At 44.4% G+C, this 18,205-nt stretch overlaps 1 protein-coding gene across 1 annotated transcript; it reads left to right on the top strand.

Moving 5' to 3' along the window:
• The first annotated feature begins 641 nt into the window (after positions 1–641).
• Positions 642–18,020, top strand: LOC114362099 (uncharacterized). Its single transcript, XM_028317368.1, has 14 exons — positions 642–912; positions 1,004–1,155; positions 3,823–4,043; positions 5,481–5,627; positions 7,050–7,422; positions 7,793–7,889; positions 9,428–10,211; positions 10,428–10,658; positions 13,530–13,665; positions 14,875–14,978; positions 15,121–15,389; positions 15,546–15,762; positions 15,901–16,137; positions 16,544–18,020. Exons 1-14 carry the CDS (start codon positions 852–854, stop codon positions 16,626–16,628), a joined length of 3,114 nt encoding a protein of 1,037 aa, XP_028173169.1. The 5' UTR covers positions 642–851; the 3' UTR covers positions 16,629–18,020.
• Positions 18,021–18,205: the final 185 nt, after the last annotated feature.

The raw sequence follows: 18,205 nt of genomic DNA, 5'->3' as shown, positions 1-18,205 counted from the left end.
AACTACTAGACAATGACGAATTATAAATACATAACTGCAATCGTAAAAAAACTAATTAATTAGAAGAAACTAAAATTGTACAAATCAAGGTACAATTTTCTTAAAAGATTTGTTCTCGATGTCCAAGCTCGTAATTATTCTGACATTTGTGACAGTACTGAAAAGATACGCCAATACTATTTTAGCAACGACCACGTTAGACCAATCACAATAAAGCAGTCGAGATTAAATTTATTGAGGTCCAATGAAAACGCACCGCACCGACTGTCATTGCTGAAAAAAAAAATGTGACTGAAAGAAAATGTCAAAATATTTTTTTTACATAGTGTAGTAGTATGGAAACTTTTCCGGTATATTACCGGTATGTTTCAGACATAGAAAAAAAAAAAGGTTTTTTATAGCACTCTTCTGTCGTTCTCCCAGCTTTTCTCCCAAGGATCTTAGACAAAAACATAAATTCTGCAATAAAAGCTAATATGAACACTAAAACAAGTCTGATTACATTATCAGCAAGAATTTAGCTTAAAGGCCCATTTAGGAATTTGAGGATTGATTTTTCAATTGAATGAATAGTCCATTCATTTGATTACTGTTACCGCACTATTAGACAGTGACTAGACCAGTGACAGAGTCTGACAGCTGACTTTGAGTTTTGACGTGATTGACATTTTGGGATTGGGAGACATCGGCGCAATCGCAAAAGCAAAGCAAAATACCCTGGGCCAAGACGCATGTTCAAAAAGATTTAACACGGCCGACGAACCAGCAGCGAGTGAATATCGATTATAAAATAGGACAAAAGTTTGCTGCCCTCAAAAATGAGGCTAACGTTTAAAGTTGATATTTGATTTATGGAGTTTTTAATCATGATACGGAAGGCTTTGCTCTGTTTGACGACCTTACACATATACAGTGAGTGTCATAAGTAGATATATTATGTGTGCCATTGGTGTATGGTGTTGTGGTCTAGTTGCTATGATTGGCATTGTGTCTGTGGTTTCAGGGGTGTCGGCGCAGGGCGATTGCACGGACTTTCGTGGGAGGTTGATATCGCACGGGCTCCACTATGTGCCTGGCCCAGACACCTGCACGCTCTGTGTCTGTGACAATGGCATCCCCAAGGTCTGCAAAGCAGTACTGTGCTCTCCACCCCAGGTAAGTCTTGTTGATGATACAAAATGATATTCAAAACACTGTTCTGGAACTGTGTAAAAGAGAAGGGCTGACCTTTATATAAGAATCTTACTAGAATGAACCTATTAACCTTTTACTTTATCCCAGTCAGTTATTTTTTTGATACTTGTTAAGGTAATGTTACTATAGTTTCCAAAATGTAAAGTGTTATTTTAATATTTATTTGACTGATATCTCCACTTCTCCTGCCTTATTTTTTATCTTAATCAAAATAACAAATAGCATAGTAAAATTAATAAAATAAAACTTAAGAAAGTTAGTTCTTGTCTAATTAAAACTAAAAAATATTTGTTTGTAAGTGCTTTGAGCCTGAAAAAAATACTTCTTGTTCATGGTAGTGGAAAACCAGGCTGTGAGAAAAACATTATAGTAATAATCATTTATGTTTAATAGGTCCTTATAAAAAATGTAATTATAGTTTTATAAGGACTTATAACAGGTCCTTCTAGTTATATTTTACCACCATCAAGTACCACTTTGGAAAGTATTATGATTGAATAGGTATTGATAAAATTTTGATGACATGCTATTGTAAACAAAGAACCCATAGACTGATAAGATTCTGTGTACATAAAGAAATGACTTCCTGGAATATGTAGATCATGTGTATTAGTTATTTAGATATCATATCATTTAACAAACTCAAGTTTTTCCCACACCTCTGGCCTATCAGAAATGGAGTGATTGTGATTCTTTTGTCCACTAAATTATTCTTCCCACTGGCCTTGACTTTATCTTTGGTGTGTAAATCATATGAACAAGTTAAGATAAGAAATTAAAATAAAATTAAGAAAAATTTTAGACTTTACTTTTACTTTTAAAGTGCTATTCTGAAAACCAATAAAAATAAAAAGTTAAATAGATTATAAAACNTATGATTGGCATTGTGTCTGTGGTTTCAGGGGTGTCGGCGCAGGGCGATTGCACGGACTTTCGTGGGAGGTTGATATCGCACGGGCTCCACTATGTGCCTGGCCCAGACACCTGCACGCTCTGTGTCTGTGACAATGGCATCCCCAAGGTCTGCAAAGCAGTACTGTGCTCTCCACCCCAGGTAAGTCTTGTTGATGATACAAAATGATATTCAAAACACTGTTCTGGAACTGTGTAAAAGAGAAGGGCTGACCTTTATATAAGAATCTTACTAGAATGAACCTATTAACCTTTTACTTTATCCCAGTCAGTTATTTTTTTGATACTTGTTAAGGTAATGTTACTATAGTTTCCAAAATGTAAAGTGTTATTTTAATATTTATTTGACTGATATCTCCACTTCTCCTGCCTTATTTTTTATCTTAATCAAAATAACAAATAGCATAGTAAAATTAATAAAATAAAACTTAAGAAAGTTAGTTCTTGTCTAATTAAAACTAAAAAATATTTGTTTGTAAGTGCTTTGAGCCTGAAAAAAATACTTCTTGTTCATGGTAGTGGAAAACCAGGCTGTGAGAAAAACATTATAGTAATAATCATTTATGTTTAATAGGTCCTTATAAAAAATGTAATTATAGTTTTATAAGGACTTATAACAGGTCCTTCTAGTTATATTTTACCACCATCAAGTACCACTTTGGAAAGTATTATGATTGAATAGGTATTGATAAAATTTTGATGACATGCTATTGTAAACAAAGAACCCATAGACTGATAAGATTCTGTGTACATAAAGAAATGACTTCCTGGAATATGTAGATCATGTGTATTAGTTATTTAGATATCATATCATTTAACAAACTCAAGTTTTTCCCACACCTCTGGCCTATCAGAAATGGAGTGATTGTGATTCTTTTGTCCACTAAATTATTCTTCCCACTGGCCTTGACTTTATCTTTGGTGTGTAAATCATATGAACAAGTTAAGATAAGAAATTAAAATAAAATTAAGAAAAATTTTAGACTTTACTTTTACTTTTAAAGTGCTATTCTGAAAACCAATAAAAATAAAAAGTTAAATAGATTATAAAACAGGGTTCGAGGATATATATCAAGGGATATATATCAAGATATATATCGGATATATATCCGATATATATCAAGCCGGTTTTGATGATATATATCAACTTTTAAAATTTGTCACTGTATTTGTACTTTTTGATATAAGATTTTTATTTTTTTAGTTGATTTTGCCGTATTTCAAAGATATTTTATGTTTTTGCTTTATTTGTCTGATTTTAAGTTTTAAAAACATTAAAAACATGTTTATGTAACACATATGCAATTGTATTCATGAATAATACAATAAAATAATACTTTGGCTTTCATACAAAATTGATATATATCAAAGTTGATATATATCGGATATATATCATAAATATCCGATATTTTGATATTTATAATAAATATCGGATATTTTCGAACCCTGTTATAAAATAAATAATACATGAGCATGGATACTTTTGTCTAGTTAAAATCTAATAAGAATCATATTTAGGTACTAATAATTTGTTTATTAGAGATTTTTGCAAAGTGTAATCATTATACCTAAAATGATTTTTGAATGTTACAGTACTGTAAGTTTTAATGGACATGAGCAGAGACTTCTCTGGTCATTTAAGTGCAGTGTATATTTCGATCGCCATCTGCGTTGCGCCGCTTTGAATCGCGGTGTTGAAAGTGTTGTCTGTTGCAGGACTGCCGGTCGTTTCGCGTGGGACACACGTGCTGCGAGTTCATCTGCTTAGACGACGTGGTGAAGCCTTCGGAGGGCGCGGAGGCGAACGTTCGCGTGGCGGCAGGCGGCGCGGCCGGCGCGGTGCTTCTCACCGTCGCGCTCGTCGTGTACCGCGTGCGCCGCCAGAAGCGCCGCCGCCCGCCGCACGCCGACGACCAGCGGAGCCTCACTAGCATCGGGTGAGTCGCACTAGTGGACGAGCGAAGCCGGCGGAGGGCGCGGAGGCGAACGTTCGCGTCGCGTTCGTCGTGTACCGCTTGCGCCGCCAGAAGCGCCGTCGCCCGCCGCACGCCGACGACCAGCGGAGCCTCACTAGCATCGGGTGAGTCGCACTAGTGGACGAGCGAAGCCGGCGGAGGGCGCGGAGGCGAACGTTCGCGTCGCGCTCGTCGTGTACCGCGTGCGCCGTCAGAAGCGCCGCCGCCCGCCGCACGCCGACGACCAGCGGAGCCTCACTAGCATCGGGTGAGTCGCACTAGTGGACGAGCGAAGCCGGCGGAGGGCGCGGAGGCGAACGTTCGCGTCGCGTTCGTCGTGTACCGCTTGCGCCGCCAGAAGCGCCGTCGCCCGCCGCACGCCGACGACCAGCGGAGCCTCACTAGCATCGGGTGAGTCGCACTAGTGGACGAGCGAAGCCGGCGGAGGGCGCGGAGGCGAACGTTCGCGTCGCGCTCGTCGTGTACCGCGTGCGCCGTCAGAAGCGCCGCCGCCCGCCGCACGCCGACGACCAGCGGAGCCTCACTAGCATCGGGTGAGTCGCACTAGTGGACGAGCGAAGCCGGCGGAGGGCGCGGAGGCGAACGTTCGCGTCGCGTTCGTCGTGTACCGCTTGCGCCGCCAGAAGCGCCGTCGCCCGCCGCACGCCGACGACCAGCGGAGCCCCACTAGCATCGGGTGAGTCGCACTAGTAGACGAGCGAAGCCGGCAACGGGCGCGGAGGCGAACGTTCGCGTGGGTAATTTAGAGCTAATGTCAATCAATATGCGCCACAAAATTACTTCGTCACATTTCTGTTTTCGAAAGTAAATTCGTCACGAGACATATGTATCTTCAGTGCGACGAATTTACGCATGCGTTTTTCTATGAAAGCCAACGGGCTGTGGCAAATCGACATAACACCTAGACAGACTGTTTAGTTTAGGTAAATATTATGAGAGCTTGAAAGCGACTCGAAAGATTTGGCCAATTTATTTTCTTATTGCATTCGTAATTTTGTGGACAGGTTCATATGAATAATAGAAAATACATAAAAAATAGCAGGAAGCTTAAATTGTTTTCTGTGCAGGATAGATCCAAATAGCATACTGCAAAACTTGTGTTCTATTTTCAATATATGATAATATAATCCATTGGAAATCTTTTTTTGGCTTATCAACCATACCTACTTAATCTGGGAGCTTTACTTCTTTTGATTACAAAATTTTAACATTAATACTTACTGATGAAATGTAAAGAATTTGTAAAAGTATTTATACTTTTTAATATTTAACTTTCTATAATATTTTCTTTGGTGAGTTACAAAATAAAAATCGGTAAAAAAAGAATGATCTTGGAGACTATGTTAGTCGGTTAGTAGCAATGTATCAAATAAGTCAGGTATAAATTGCTTTTTTCAGCTACATAAGTGGCAGCATGGGCTACATGAGTGGAACCTGCGAGACAGCTCTGGCGGCTTGGAAGCCCCCGGGCAACTACCTGCCCCGGGGCGAAGCGCCGCCGCCCTACGACGAGGCCGTCGCCCAGTGCCGCCCAGACCAAATCAGGTTAGTAGAAACGTACATACGGGACTAATCCCACCTCTAGTTCCCACCGCTGCAACTCCTGTGTAGCCAGGTTCTACAGCTTGACCGCCAATAAAAACCCAACCAGTGAAGGTCAAGTTTGTCCCGGGGGAAAGTACCTACATGCGGGACCAAATCCCATTCCATCTTTGTGACCTTGTTTAGTTAGTAAAAGCTTGGTATTATTAATTTAAGTTCCTGTATGTTATGACAAAGAGTAAGAAATAGCTGTCCTCCGCCTACAAGTATAAAATATTATTGTGTGGACTAGTGTGGAGTTACATCCAAATCTAATAAAATTAAAAATTACGTTAAAATTATGTCAAAAGTCCACTTTTCATGCCGTGGCAGCCTGTAATTAAGATAGCACCTAGTCCTAAGAAAAAATATGTATGTAGGTAAACCCCTCTGCTTCTACTTGTGTCTGTCTTGTTGGTTGTCCTAAATGAATAAATAAATAAACTAAATAGCAATAGTAATGACACATGAAATTTAACGAAGTAGATCCAGGTTAATCACTTTAAACCTTTTGGTATAGATTTGTAAATCTAATAAATCAGTCATATCACCTTGACGTACAGGATTATAATATCCACATGATAACACAGTATGAAATAGGTGTTGGGAAAGGCTGGCAATATTCTTAATTTTTTGAACATGATTTTACATAAGAGGTAAAACGAAGGGTAACTAGCATTTTTAGGGGAAAATGTTTTTTAAGATGGTAATAACACCAGATTCGAATCAGTTGCCGCTAATGGCGTCGTAAACAGTTCGTTCGTTCGTTCGTTTCAGCCGAAAGACGTCCACTGCTGGACAAAGGCCTCCCCCAAGGATTTCCACAAAGACCGGTCCAGCGCCGCTCGCATCCAGGCACTTCTCGCGACCTCATAAGAAGGCTCAAGGTCACCCAAAGAGCGATGGAGCGTGCTATGCTAGGAGTTTCTCTGCGTGATCGAATCAGAAATGAGGAGATCCGTAGGAGAACCAGAGTGACTGACATAGCCCGCAGAATCGCTAAAATCAAGTGGCAGTGGGCGGGGCACATAGCTCGTAGAGCTGATGGCCGCTGGGACAGGAAAGTTCTTGAGTGGCGACCACGAGCCGGAAGACGTAGCGTGGGCAGGCCTCCCACTAGGTGGACCGACGATCGTACAATTTGATACTCATTGCAAAAAGAGGCTGGCTGAGTTTCGTGCGGCATCTTTTCTCAATACTAGTCCGATTATCCTGAAGCATTAGTAGGGTTTACATTAAAGTTATGGTGCGATATGAAATGGTGCTCTTGTAGCCTATACACCCAAGTGGTTCCATAAGACCGTCCTCAACTGATTCCTACTCGTTTTACGGGTATCTGGTGGTTTAAAAGTCAACGTTCTAATAATGATTGTATGGTGTGCGTAGAATGGGAAACGAAACGCCGTACCACCGCACGTACCCGACGACGATGGAAGCGCTGACGCGGCCCGAGGAGCCCGCGTGCGCCACGCACGCCTACGTCAGCGTGCCGCGCCCGCTGCACCAGGCGCTGCAGCAGGTACCTACGAGGCCACATGTATGTAAGGACGGCGACAGATCATGGAGGCCCGAGGAGCCCGCGTGCGCCACGCACGCCTACGTCAGCGTGCCGCGCCCGCTGCACCAGGCGCTGCAGCAGGTACCTACGAGGCCACATGTATGTAAGGACGGCGACAGATCATGGAGGCCCGAGGAGCCCGCGTGCGCCACGCACGCCTACGTCAGCGTGCCGCGCCCGCTGCACCAGGCGCTGCAGCAGGTACCTACGAGACCACATGTATGTAAGGACGGCGACAGATCATGGAGGCCCGAGGAGATACACTTGGATCTAAACACAATGTTTTTGCAGGGCCGTCGATGCGCGTTTTTATGTAATCGCAACGCACGAGACGCAACTTTTTACAGCGCTGTATTATAATGAAAACATCAGACCTTATGTCGTAATTTTTCTAGTGAAGTATTTTTTCAATCGTCAGATATTTTTTGTCTGAAAAATAAATTTGTCATTTTGACATAAATCCCATACTGAAAGTGTCAACGTGCCAAACTTATTCGCCAGTTAAAAGTTATCCGACGATTGAAGAATCAGCTCTCAGAAATAATTGTACTTATTTCCATTCCCCCGGCAGATGGCCAACACGCAGACGTGCTACAACGCGCCGCTGCTGCAGCCGGCGCACGCGCCCGAGCCGCCGCCGCCGCACCACCCTCTCGCCCCCAACGGAGGTAACTATCACCACAATAAGGGAGAGTCCGCTAATTTGGACCAGTTTTTTTCAATCCCATTTTACACATAGTTTTCTTTTGTTTTTGCTAATATCCATGGTATATAATAAAAGATACATTATTCAACTTACTATTTCATAAGTATTAATAAAATTAACATGATTGTTGTATATTTAGCACAAATCAACAAATTACGAGTTCAGAGCTTCGGTCCAATTTAGCCAACCGGTTCGATAATTTGTACCACAGGGTTACTAAATTGGATTTCAATGAATTTCAAGCCTATAAAAAAACTATGGCAAAATATTATACGATACATTCTTAACAAATTAGGAAACGAAAAGGAACAGTAGTTAATAACATAGACAATCGATATTGTTTTACACGTTATCACGATTTTGAGTACAAGTTTTGTAATTCCAATTATCCTACCTAACGCACACTTGTACCTAATCTACTTTGCCAGTCTTTTGCTTTCATTTATTGTTAGTCAAACATAACTACGCTATTATAACTTCAAAACATGATTTACTAAAAAAAAAATTCAAAATCCTTTGGTAAAGTTCCATACAACTTGATGTGGTACTACAATTTAGCCGACTAGGTGATAGTGTTTTTAAAAAATCGGTAAATAAAATGGCTTATAAATACCGAAAAATGTTTCAAATAATTGTAATCCACACGCTTTTACGCTTCTAAATAATATATTAGAAACATCCTGTGATTAAATTTAACAAAATTACAAACTAAACATGTATTGTCAAAAGTTACTTGAAAACAATGAAAAAATACTTTTCAAAATAAAACACACGCGTTTGTTGCCACGGCAAAAACCACATGGCCGATATTAATTGATTTTAGTTGTGTATCGCTGAGTGTTGCAATTACAGACATTCAATAAATACTTTACGAAATATGAGGGTGGTACAATTTACCCGGCGGTACAATATACCGAACTCTCCCCTAATAATGTCTACTCTATGTCGTTAACAATATGGTGTAATTTAGCTTGTATCTTTACATGTCAGTGATCGGTACTGTGCTGATGCGATAGAGATATACACCGCGCGTGTTTTGTTTTCAATGTGTAACAGGGCCCCGATTACGTTAAAAATGTTCATCTTCAACGTGCCCAGACGACGAACGAACATCAGCTGTTTTGACAAATCCGTATCGTGGTGTCGTTTTGACAGCTAGTTGAAACGAAGCGTAAACATAAACGTAAAGCGAAATATCTCATGTGACAATGAAAATACTAGGAAGGTACGTCCATTACCGTGATACTGAATTTGCACCTCAGCTGGAATGAAAAACGGAGCGCAACTGGAGAAGACGCGAACCATGAAAAGTTTTTCAAGAATGTGCATAAAAATCAGCTAGCAGATTAACGGTTAAGTTGAGTCAACGCGTTTTTCCCGCAAGCGGTAAACCACCAAACCGCGAGGCCGCCAGAAACGTATAAGTTAAAAACCGCGGCGGTTTAGCCGTAATGCGGACTCGGCCTTACAGTTAATAAACAACATTGTATTTTATTTCAGTGATCGGCTTCCCGAGCGCGATCCGGCTGACGGGGTCTCTAGGCGCCATCAGCAACCGCGCGCTGCTGAGCGTGGCGGCGCGCGAGCCCGAGCACGAGCGCCCGCACAACGTGCCCGGCTTCTACACCAGCAACGTGCACACCTCGCTGTCAGTCGCTCGCGTCTCTAGTGTCACATTGACAGCCGCTGACAGGTCGCTGGGCGCCATCAGCAACCGCGCGCTGCTGAGCGTGGCGGCGCGCGAGCCCGAGCACGAGCGCCCGCACAACGTGCCCGGCTTCTACACCAGCAACGTGCACACCTCGCTGTCAGTCGCTCGCGTCTCTAGTGTCACATTGACAGCCGCTGACAGGTCGCTGGGCGCCATCAGCAACCGCGCGCTGCTGAGCGTGGCGGCGCGCGAGCCCGAGCACGAGCGCCCGCACAACGTGCCCGGCTTCTACACCAGCAACGTGCACACCTCGCTGTCAGTCGCTCGCGTCTCTAGTGTCACATTGACAGCCGCTGACAGGTCGCTGGGCGCCATCAGCAACCGCGCGCTGCTGAGCGTGGCGGCGCGCGAGCCCGAGCACGAGCGCCCGCACAACGTGCCCGGCTTCTACACCAGCAACGTGCACACCTCGCTGTCAGTCGCTCGCGTCTCTAGTGTCACATTGACAGCCGCTGACAGGTCGCTGGGCGCCATCAGCAACCGCGCGCTGCTGAGCGTGGCGGCGCGCGAGCCCGAGCACGAGCGCCCGCACAACGTGCCCGGCTTCTACACCAGCAACGTGCACACCTCGCTGTCAGTCGCATATCTAGATGACATGACATTGACATGTCGATGACATTAAAATACAATTTGTATGCGCGATGCGTTTTGCAGTCGGGTCTAAGCGATCGCAGCCCGCTTCATCTATGAACCGTGTAATGTGGACACACTGTCGATTAGCGCAGTCAGTGAAAACTCCCTGAAATGTTTAATTTATTAGTCATTTAACTATGAATTTGTTTGGAACAGGCACCGCACGATCCCCCGAATATCGACGGCCGCCGATACGAGTGCGTTCGAGGCGTGCTTCTCCCGCGGCGACCGCGCGCTGCACGCGGAGGTGCGGCGCTCCTTCCACCGCGCCGATCGCGAGCGCGATCGCGAGCACGCTCGCGAGCATCCGCGCGACACGGGCCGCAGTATGCCGCGAAATCTCAACTTGGCAGAGCGGGTGCCCGACCCGCCGCCGCTCGACCAGTGAGTGTCTAGCTCTAGATAGATCTTCCGTTTATGGGATGCCCATAGGATTCTCACGGTGATTTCCAAATTAGCCGATTGGCAGTGGCCTACTTCCAGTGCTTTCTCGCAACCTTTTGACCTTACATTTGTTAACGTTGTGAGTGGACGATCTAAGCTGGTCTTGCCGGTATGTGACCTCCATTTAAGTACGTACACTGGTGGACAAAGCATCAAGGTGCTTCCTTTACTTAATCTTCGATCCACTGGTACACTGAGTGACCCCTTACCATCCCGTGGATATCGACTGCAACCGCCACGAGTGCGCTGGAATTCTTTATCAATTAATCTATCAGAATTTGTATTTGTTTTTCTTGACATTGACATATGACATGACATTGACATATGTCAAAATCCACCAATCATGCAGCATTTGGACCTCCCGTCTACGTATTGCCATTTGGCAGATTTTTCAATCGCGAAAACCCTCATTGGAATAAGGTTTGTTATCAACTTTTTGGCCACTTTGGGTGTCACGAATTATTTGACGCTGTCTGTATCACGTGCCATATTAAATTAAAAATTAAAATTCATAAAATTCATTTATTTTTGCAAATAGGCTTTTAGAAAGCACTTTTACACGTCCCAATATTAACCCTACCACTGCTTCGGGACAATAAATGGGCCAGTGTTGAGAAGAAGCAGCGCAAGAAACTCAGTCACTATTGTCAGCCTCCTTTTCAAGGGTTTACAGTCTTTAAAACATACAAAATATTATAGTCATAAGTATTGATGCGAGCTAGGTAGTTAAACATTTTTATCTTTTATATAATCATCAACTTTATAGCATGGACTTATAAAAAAAGGCGGACGGACCTCGAGCTACAACAAAACTGTGACGCAAAATTTTGGCGTTTGTCTATTGTGTGAGTGAATTTAGGGATGCCATGTTAGCCAAAACATTTTACCCATTTATTTTAAGAAAAACATAGATCGGCAGATGTTACTTGGAAATGTAGACAGAATTATTCCGTGCCATTTTAAAAGGATGAAAGGTGAATGCGTTGAGGTAGGCGCGAAATTTTCAATGTTCAAATTTTCTTACATTGTTTGCAAGTCAGTGTGTCAGGGTATGTACAGTCGCGGAATGAAAAGGTTCGTCACCTTAGTGTCGGTTTTCGCTTGCACTAATAGGTACTGTGAGAGTCAAACCTGCCAACATAACAGTGCAAGAAACAGTGCTGCTAACATTTAAATAAATATGACGTTTGCTAACGAATAAGGTTTTGCTTGTTTATTTTTCTATCCCATCAGTGCAATGCAATGATGACATTGATTAATTGACAATAGTTTTTTTTATTTAAAAGAAATAATAATGGCAGTTTGAACCAACAAGAAGGTTTTAGTTTATCAATCATAATAATCTTCTTGACAAGATAAATCGTCAAACAACTTTGATCTGAATAATTTTGAACTTTACTGACGAACAGTTAAAGATTATTTTCTCTAACTCGAGATTATTCTGTAACATAGTTTCAAAAGGTAATATGTGCTCGCGATTCGTTGAAGGAATCAATTTGAAAACTGACGAACCTTTTCATTCCGTGACTGTACAACGGCACACTAGCGTATTTGGCTGCCACCGCGCCCGCCGCGCCCGCGCCGCCGCCGCACGCCACGCTGCCGCTCACCGTCGATAAGGTCAGTCATCTCTACAACAAATTTAGGGCTATATTTCACCGGGACACCATGGCGGCGCAACCAGTCGCCGGCTACCAACAAAATGTATTGCGGTTTTCGCCCGCGCGCTCTGCGATCGATCGGCGACCGACCATTTTGTACCAATGACTTGTGTACGAGCACGATCGTACATCCTGCTGCACCGTCAGCATTGACCGCCGCGCCGGGCGACCCATGACGGGCGATGGGCACACTAGCATATGTGCCCGCCACCGCGCCCGCCGCGCCCGCGCCGCCGCCGCACGCCACGCTGCCGCTCACCGTCGATAAGGTCAGTCATCTCTACAACAAATTTAGGGCTATATTTCACCGGGACACCATGGCGGCGCAACCAGTCGCCGGCTACCAACAAAATGTATTGCGGTTTTCGCCCGCGCGCTCTGCGATCGATCGGCGACCGACCATTTTGTACCAATGACTTGTGTACGAGCACGATCGTACATCCTGCTGCACCGTCAGCATTGACCGCCGCGCCGGGCGACCCATGACGGGCGATGGGCACACTAGCATATGTGCCCGCCACCGCGCCCGCCGCGCCCGCGCCGCCGCCGCACGCCACGCTGCCGCTCACCGTCGATAAGGTCAGTCATCTCTACAACAAATTTAGGGCTATATTTCACCGGGACACCATGGCGGCGCAACCAGTCGCCGGCTACCAACAAAATGTATTGCGGTTTTCGCCCGCGCGCTCTGCGATCGATCGGCGACCGACCATTTTGTACCAATGACTTGTGTACGAGCACGATCGTACATCCTGCTGCACCGTCAGCATTGACCGCCGCGCCGGGCGACCCATGACGGGCGATGGGCACACTAGCATATGTGCCCGCCACCGCGCCCGCCGCGCCCGCGCCGCCGCCGCACGCCACGCTGCCGCTCACCGTCGATAAGGTCAGTCACCTTGTACGAGCACGATCGTACTATCCGTTCGCTTACGTTTGCCGCTGGCGATATGACGTCACTCGAAGGGAAGCGTCTATAACTTTATCAAACTATATTTAAAATATTTTTTATTTATTATTATTGATAAAAATTGTGTATTCGCATAAAATAAGACACATTAATTGCGTTTAATCGCGGTTGGGAGAGGGGACACGCATTCCACGGACCGGCAAACTTAGCGCGAACGGGTAGTACATCCTGCTGCACCGTCAGCATCGACCGCCGGGCGACCCATGATTCCTCAACCGTCGGCACTCACACCGACGGCACACTAGCGTATTTGGCTGCCACCGCGCCCGCCGCGCCCGCGCCGCCGCCGCACGCCACGCTGCCGCTCACCGTCGATAAGGTCAGTCACCTCTAAAGTCTGTTCGCCGAGAGTTGATAAATATTATGAAATGTCTTGCAATAGCGACTGTCGCTTAATTATCGCATTCTGTATGGCGGGCATCGTTTGTCACAACGCGCACTGAGTACCATGGTACGAGCCACGCAGCTGTCGTCAAGCGCCCCGGCCGGCGGGCCGCAATGTGTGAAACGGAATAGATTTATTTTACATAAGACCGAAATGAATGGTATGACAGTGGGTAGGGCTTTGCCCAACATTGGGATACACTATAAGCCACTTGATAATAATGATATACTTTTTATCCAACACATGGACGTGTTTGATCCGTATCCCCACGTATGCCCTAACCGGAATAATTCCCGTAAATTTAAAAGAGATAATAATGATAATCTACCAACTTTTTCATTAACTATATCGACAAAAATAATTAGCGGGCCGCAATTTATAATGAGTTTAGAACCTCTGATATTTAATTTTTTTTATCAACTCTCAGCTAACAGACTTTACAACAAACCGCTCCCTTCTAACTGAGGATTTGGCCAGTCACCTCACCTCCCTCACGCTCCACCCCTGCGACCAAATGCTAGCCCATGCCAGGGTCAGTCACATCTCACACTGTCCCGCCGCCCAAAAACCGTGGGAGCTTCTCACCTATCAAAATGGAACAAAATGGATTCACCTACTCGACTAAATTTTTGCTGTTTGGTTGGACATTTAAAGAGATAAAGCGCGCCAAAGTTCATAAGAAGAGATTTTTGATATTAAACATGACGTCATTTGGCTGAAACGAACGAACGAAACATGACGGGCTAAAAAAAATTTTTTAGGAAACTAGCCTATTACTCGCCACTCGACTAGTGCGAACAAAGCTTAACTGAGGTCAAGGTTAGTCACCATTCACATATCACCCGCGCCGTACACAAACCGCTGCATTCTCGCATCTCCCACCACCATGCCAGTAAGTCACCCCATCACTGCTCTTCCTCTGCAACTACACCGTCGACAAGGTCAGTCACCTCTCACACTGTCCCGCCGCCCAAAAACAGCTCCACTTTAACTCGAACAAAGTCTTCATTCGCTTCATTCTAACTAACAAGATCAGTCACCTCCCTCACCGCTCTTCCCCTGCAACCAAAAATGCTTACTGACGATAAGGTCAGTCACGTCCCTCTATAGGTCCAAAAATAATTATTGTTATTTTCATTTCAGCCATCATGCGTGTGCAGCTACGAAGGAACGAATGCGCCCGGCACCGAAGATGCCGACGACTATCGAAGCGAATGCGAAAACTGCAAATCCGCTAGCAGTTCAAGGTATAGCAAAAATGTAGTGTAAGAAATGACGTTTTTTCCCCGCCTGGCCATTTCACATTGGAAATGCTGTGAATTCATTGCTGGATTAGTGTAAACGAGCTACTCCAATATTTTGGAAGCGTATCTCTGAAGTAAACTTTAGGTGTGGTTCGCAGATGGGTGTTAGAGGAAGGTTGGGAGGCGGAGGAGGAAGACGGCACGCAGACACTACAGCGCCGCGCGCCGCCCGCCGCGCCCGCGCCGCCCGCCACCGCCACGCTGCCGCAGCCCGTCACCAAGCAGAGGTGAACCTTGAACCTTACGCCGCACGCATACAGTCCACTCTCGACCGCCGGGCGCCGGCACTAGACACTGCCGCGCCCGCGCCGCCCGCCACCGCCACGCTGCCGCAGCCCGTCACCAAGCAGAGGTGAACCTTGAACCTTACGCCGCACGCATACAGTCCACTCTCGACCGCCGGGCGCCGGCACTAGACACTGCCGCGCCCGCGCCGCCCGCCACCGCCACGCTGCCGCAGCCCGTCACCAAGCAGAGGTGAACCTTGAACCTTACGCCGCACGCATACAGTCCACTCTCGACCGCCGGGCGCCGGCACTAGACACTGCCGCGCCCGCGCCGCCCGCCACCGCCACGCTGCCGCAGCCCGTCACCAAGCAGAGGTGAACCTTGAACCTTACGCCGCACGCATACAGTCCACTCTCGACCGCCGGGCGCCGGCACTAGACACTGCCGCGCCCGCGCCGCCCGCCACCGCCACGCTGCCGCAGCCCGTCACCAAGCAGAGGTGAACCTTGAACCTTACGCCGCACGCATACAGTCCACTCTCGACCGCCGGGCGCCGGCACTAGACACTGCCGCGCCCGCGCCGCCCGCCACCGCCACGCTGCCGCAGCCCGTCACCAAGCAGAGGTGAACCTTGAACCTTACGCCGCACGCATACAGTCCACTCTCGACCGCCGGGCGCCGGCACTAGACACTGCCGCGCCCGCGCCGCCCGCCACCGCCACGCTGCCGCAGCCCGTCACCAAGCAGAGGTGAACCTTGAACCTTACGCCGCACGCATACAGTCCACTCTCGACCGCCGGGCGCCGGCACTAGACACTGCCGCGCCCGCGCCGCCCGCCACCGCCACGCTGCCGCAGCCCGTCACCAAGCAGAGGTGAACCTTGAACCTTACGCCGCACGCATACAGTCCACTCTCGACCGCCGAGGACTATCGTATTTGCACTCATCAAGATAGCGCCACTGTAGAGTAAGCTCCTGTCAATCGCCAAGAGTGCCAACTGTTAAGTATAAAAACGATAGCCCTCATTGCGTTTAGCCACAACGGTGACGCACTATTTTGTGGATGAGAAAGTCAAAACAGAAACTGCTCTTCCAACCACAACAGGAAAGTCTTGGTTCAGTTTGTGCTTCGGACCATGAACGGTCGTGGTGTCGTGGTGGTCGAAATGGGAGCACTATAATAAAGAGGTTGGTCGCCTACTCGGGTCTAAAGTATGAATAATTCTAAGTAATTGTGATAATCCTCGTAAGCCATTATTTAGAATTTTTCTTTGTTTCAGCCGAACGGTGATGGGTCCTCCTTCCAACTGGGAGAACTGGTTTAACACCATACCGGACTCGGACACCGAGTCTGAAGAGGAGTAAGATTCTATTTATTTATTTGCAAAAAGATAAACAAAATAATATGTATTAATTTATTCGTAGCAGCTTCTTTAAAAGATACTAAATCAACTAACATTCCCCTTTAAGGTTATGAGAAACCTTTATAATATGTAATGAGCAATATAAACCCACCAATTACATAATATACATTTATTTAAGTCTAAATTCATGAAATGAACAAAATACTGCCTTTATTATAGATGGATCTAACCATTCCGGTTTATTATTATGATATAATAATAGTGGAACATCACAATTTGTGCACAAGCAATTTTACTATCGTAATACGCTTTTTTTGCAACACATGAGATGTGTTGTCTATTATAAATTATTTTTTTACGTAAATTTAAAATAATTGATTTTATTTATTTATTATACCAAAGATTAATTTGTTGTATTTTACAATTTTACATTTTATTAAAATATTTTATTTACATTTTGTATTAGATAAGAGCCCAATCAATCGTTTTGTAAGTTTAATTAGGTATAGTATGAGGGAGGGAGGATACATACAAAATAGTATTACAATAAGTAGGTAAGTGTATTTAATTTTATTGTAAGTATTTAGGTAGCCATTAACAGATTCTATCATAGAGTATAAATTGTCGTAATTTTCAAAGGAACATTAATTGGTGTTGAAATTATCCTGTTCAAAAATTAATAAAGCTCTCTTAGGCAAAAATATTGAAAAGTTGACGTTTATAGAGTAATAATACTAGGATAAATGGTGCCAAATGAGAACTGAATACAAGGAAATTTCGAGAATGAACTCAAATTCAAAATTCTACTTGGATCGTAGTAAGGTAGATAGGTAGACTTTGGAATTATTAATTTTGAATTTTACTAAAACTTCTCCATAATTATATTCCTGAAATTGAGTCGCAAGCAAACGATAAACTAAAAAGCTCCCTGAGTATGGTACATTTTTGCTGTGATGGTTCAGCCCTGTATTAATCTATGGTTCAACCAAAGTAAACCTTTATGGCGTGGTTTTGAAATTAGATATTGGTACTCGCGTATAGATGCTGAGCTCAAAGTTGGTATTTTTAACAAAATATTGAATTTATTAACGTCAGTTACGTACAATTAACATAGCATTTTGTATACTCTAATAAAATTATCCACGGATCTATTTTTGTCTAAATAAAATATTTATGTATTAAATTAGATGATTCATGTTGTAACAAAATAAATACTTGTATTAAGATATTACAAATTTTCATTTATTTTACGCATGCCAGATGTATATTTATTGTATTTTGTTGGATAGATAAGATGTTCGATTTAGACCGTTATAAATGAAAAATTAGGATTATTAATAGTCTGAATTTTCAGGGTTGTAAGTATTAAAATAACGGTTGTATAAAATAATATTTTAATCATAAAATAAACAATATTGAGTACTTTGATCAAGTAGAAGACCCCTCTCATTTTATTTTCGATTATATTAAGCCTTGAATAAAATTAATTTATTATTAATATTTGAATGTTGTTTAAAATGTCTAAGCATATTTTTTTCTTAAAGTATGATTTTGTAGATGATGATTTTAAATTTAAGG

The sequence above is a fragment of the Ostrinia furnacalis genome, unplaced genomic scaffold (genome assembly GCF_004193835.3).
Source record: "Ostrinia furnacalis isolate ACB-3 unplaced genomic scaffold, ASM419383v2 OfSCF6199, whole genome shotgun sequence".
Taxonomy (NCBI): Eukaryota; Metazoa; Arthropoda; class Insecta; order Lepidoptera; family Crambidae; genus Ostrinia; species Ostrinia furnacalis.
This window is presented reverse-complemented; position numbering and strand designations above follow the sequence as displayed.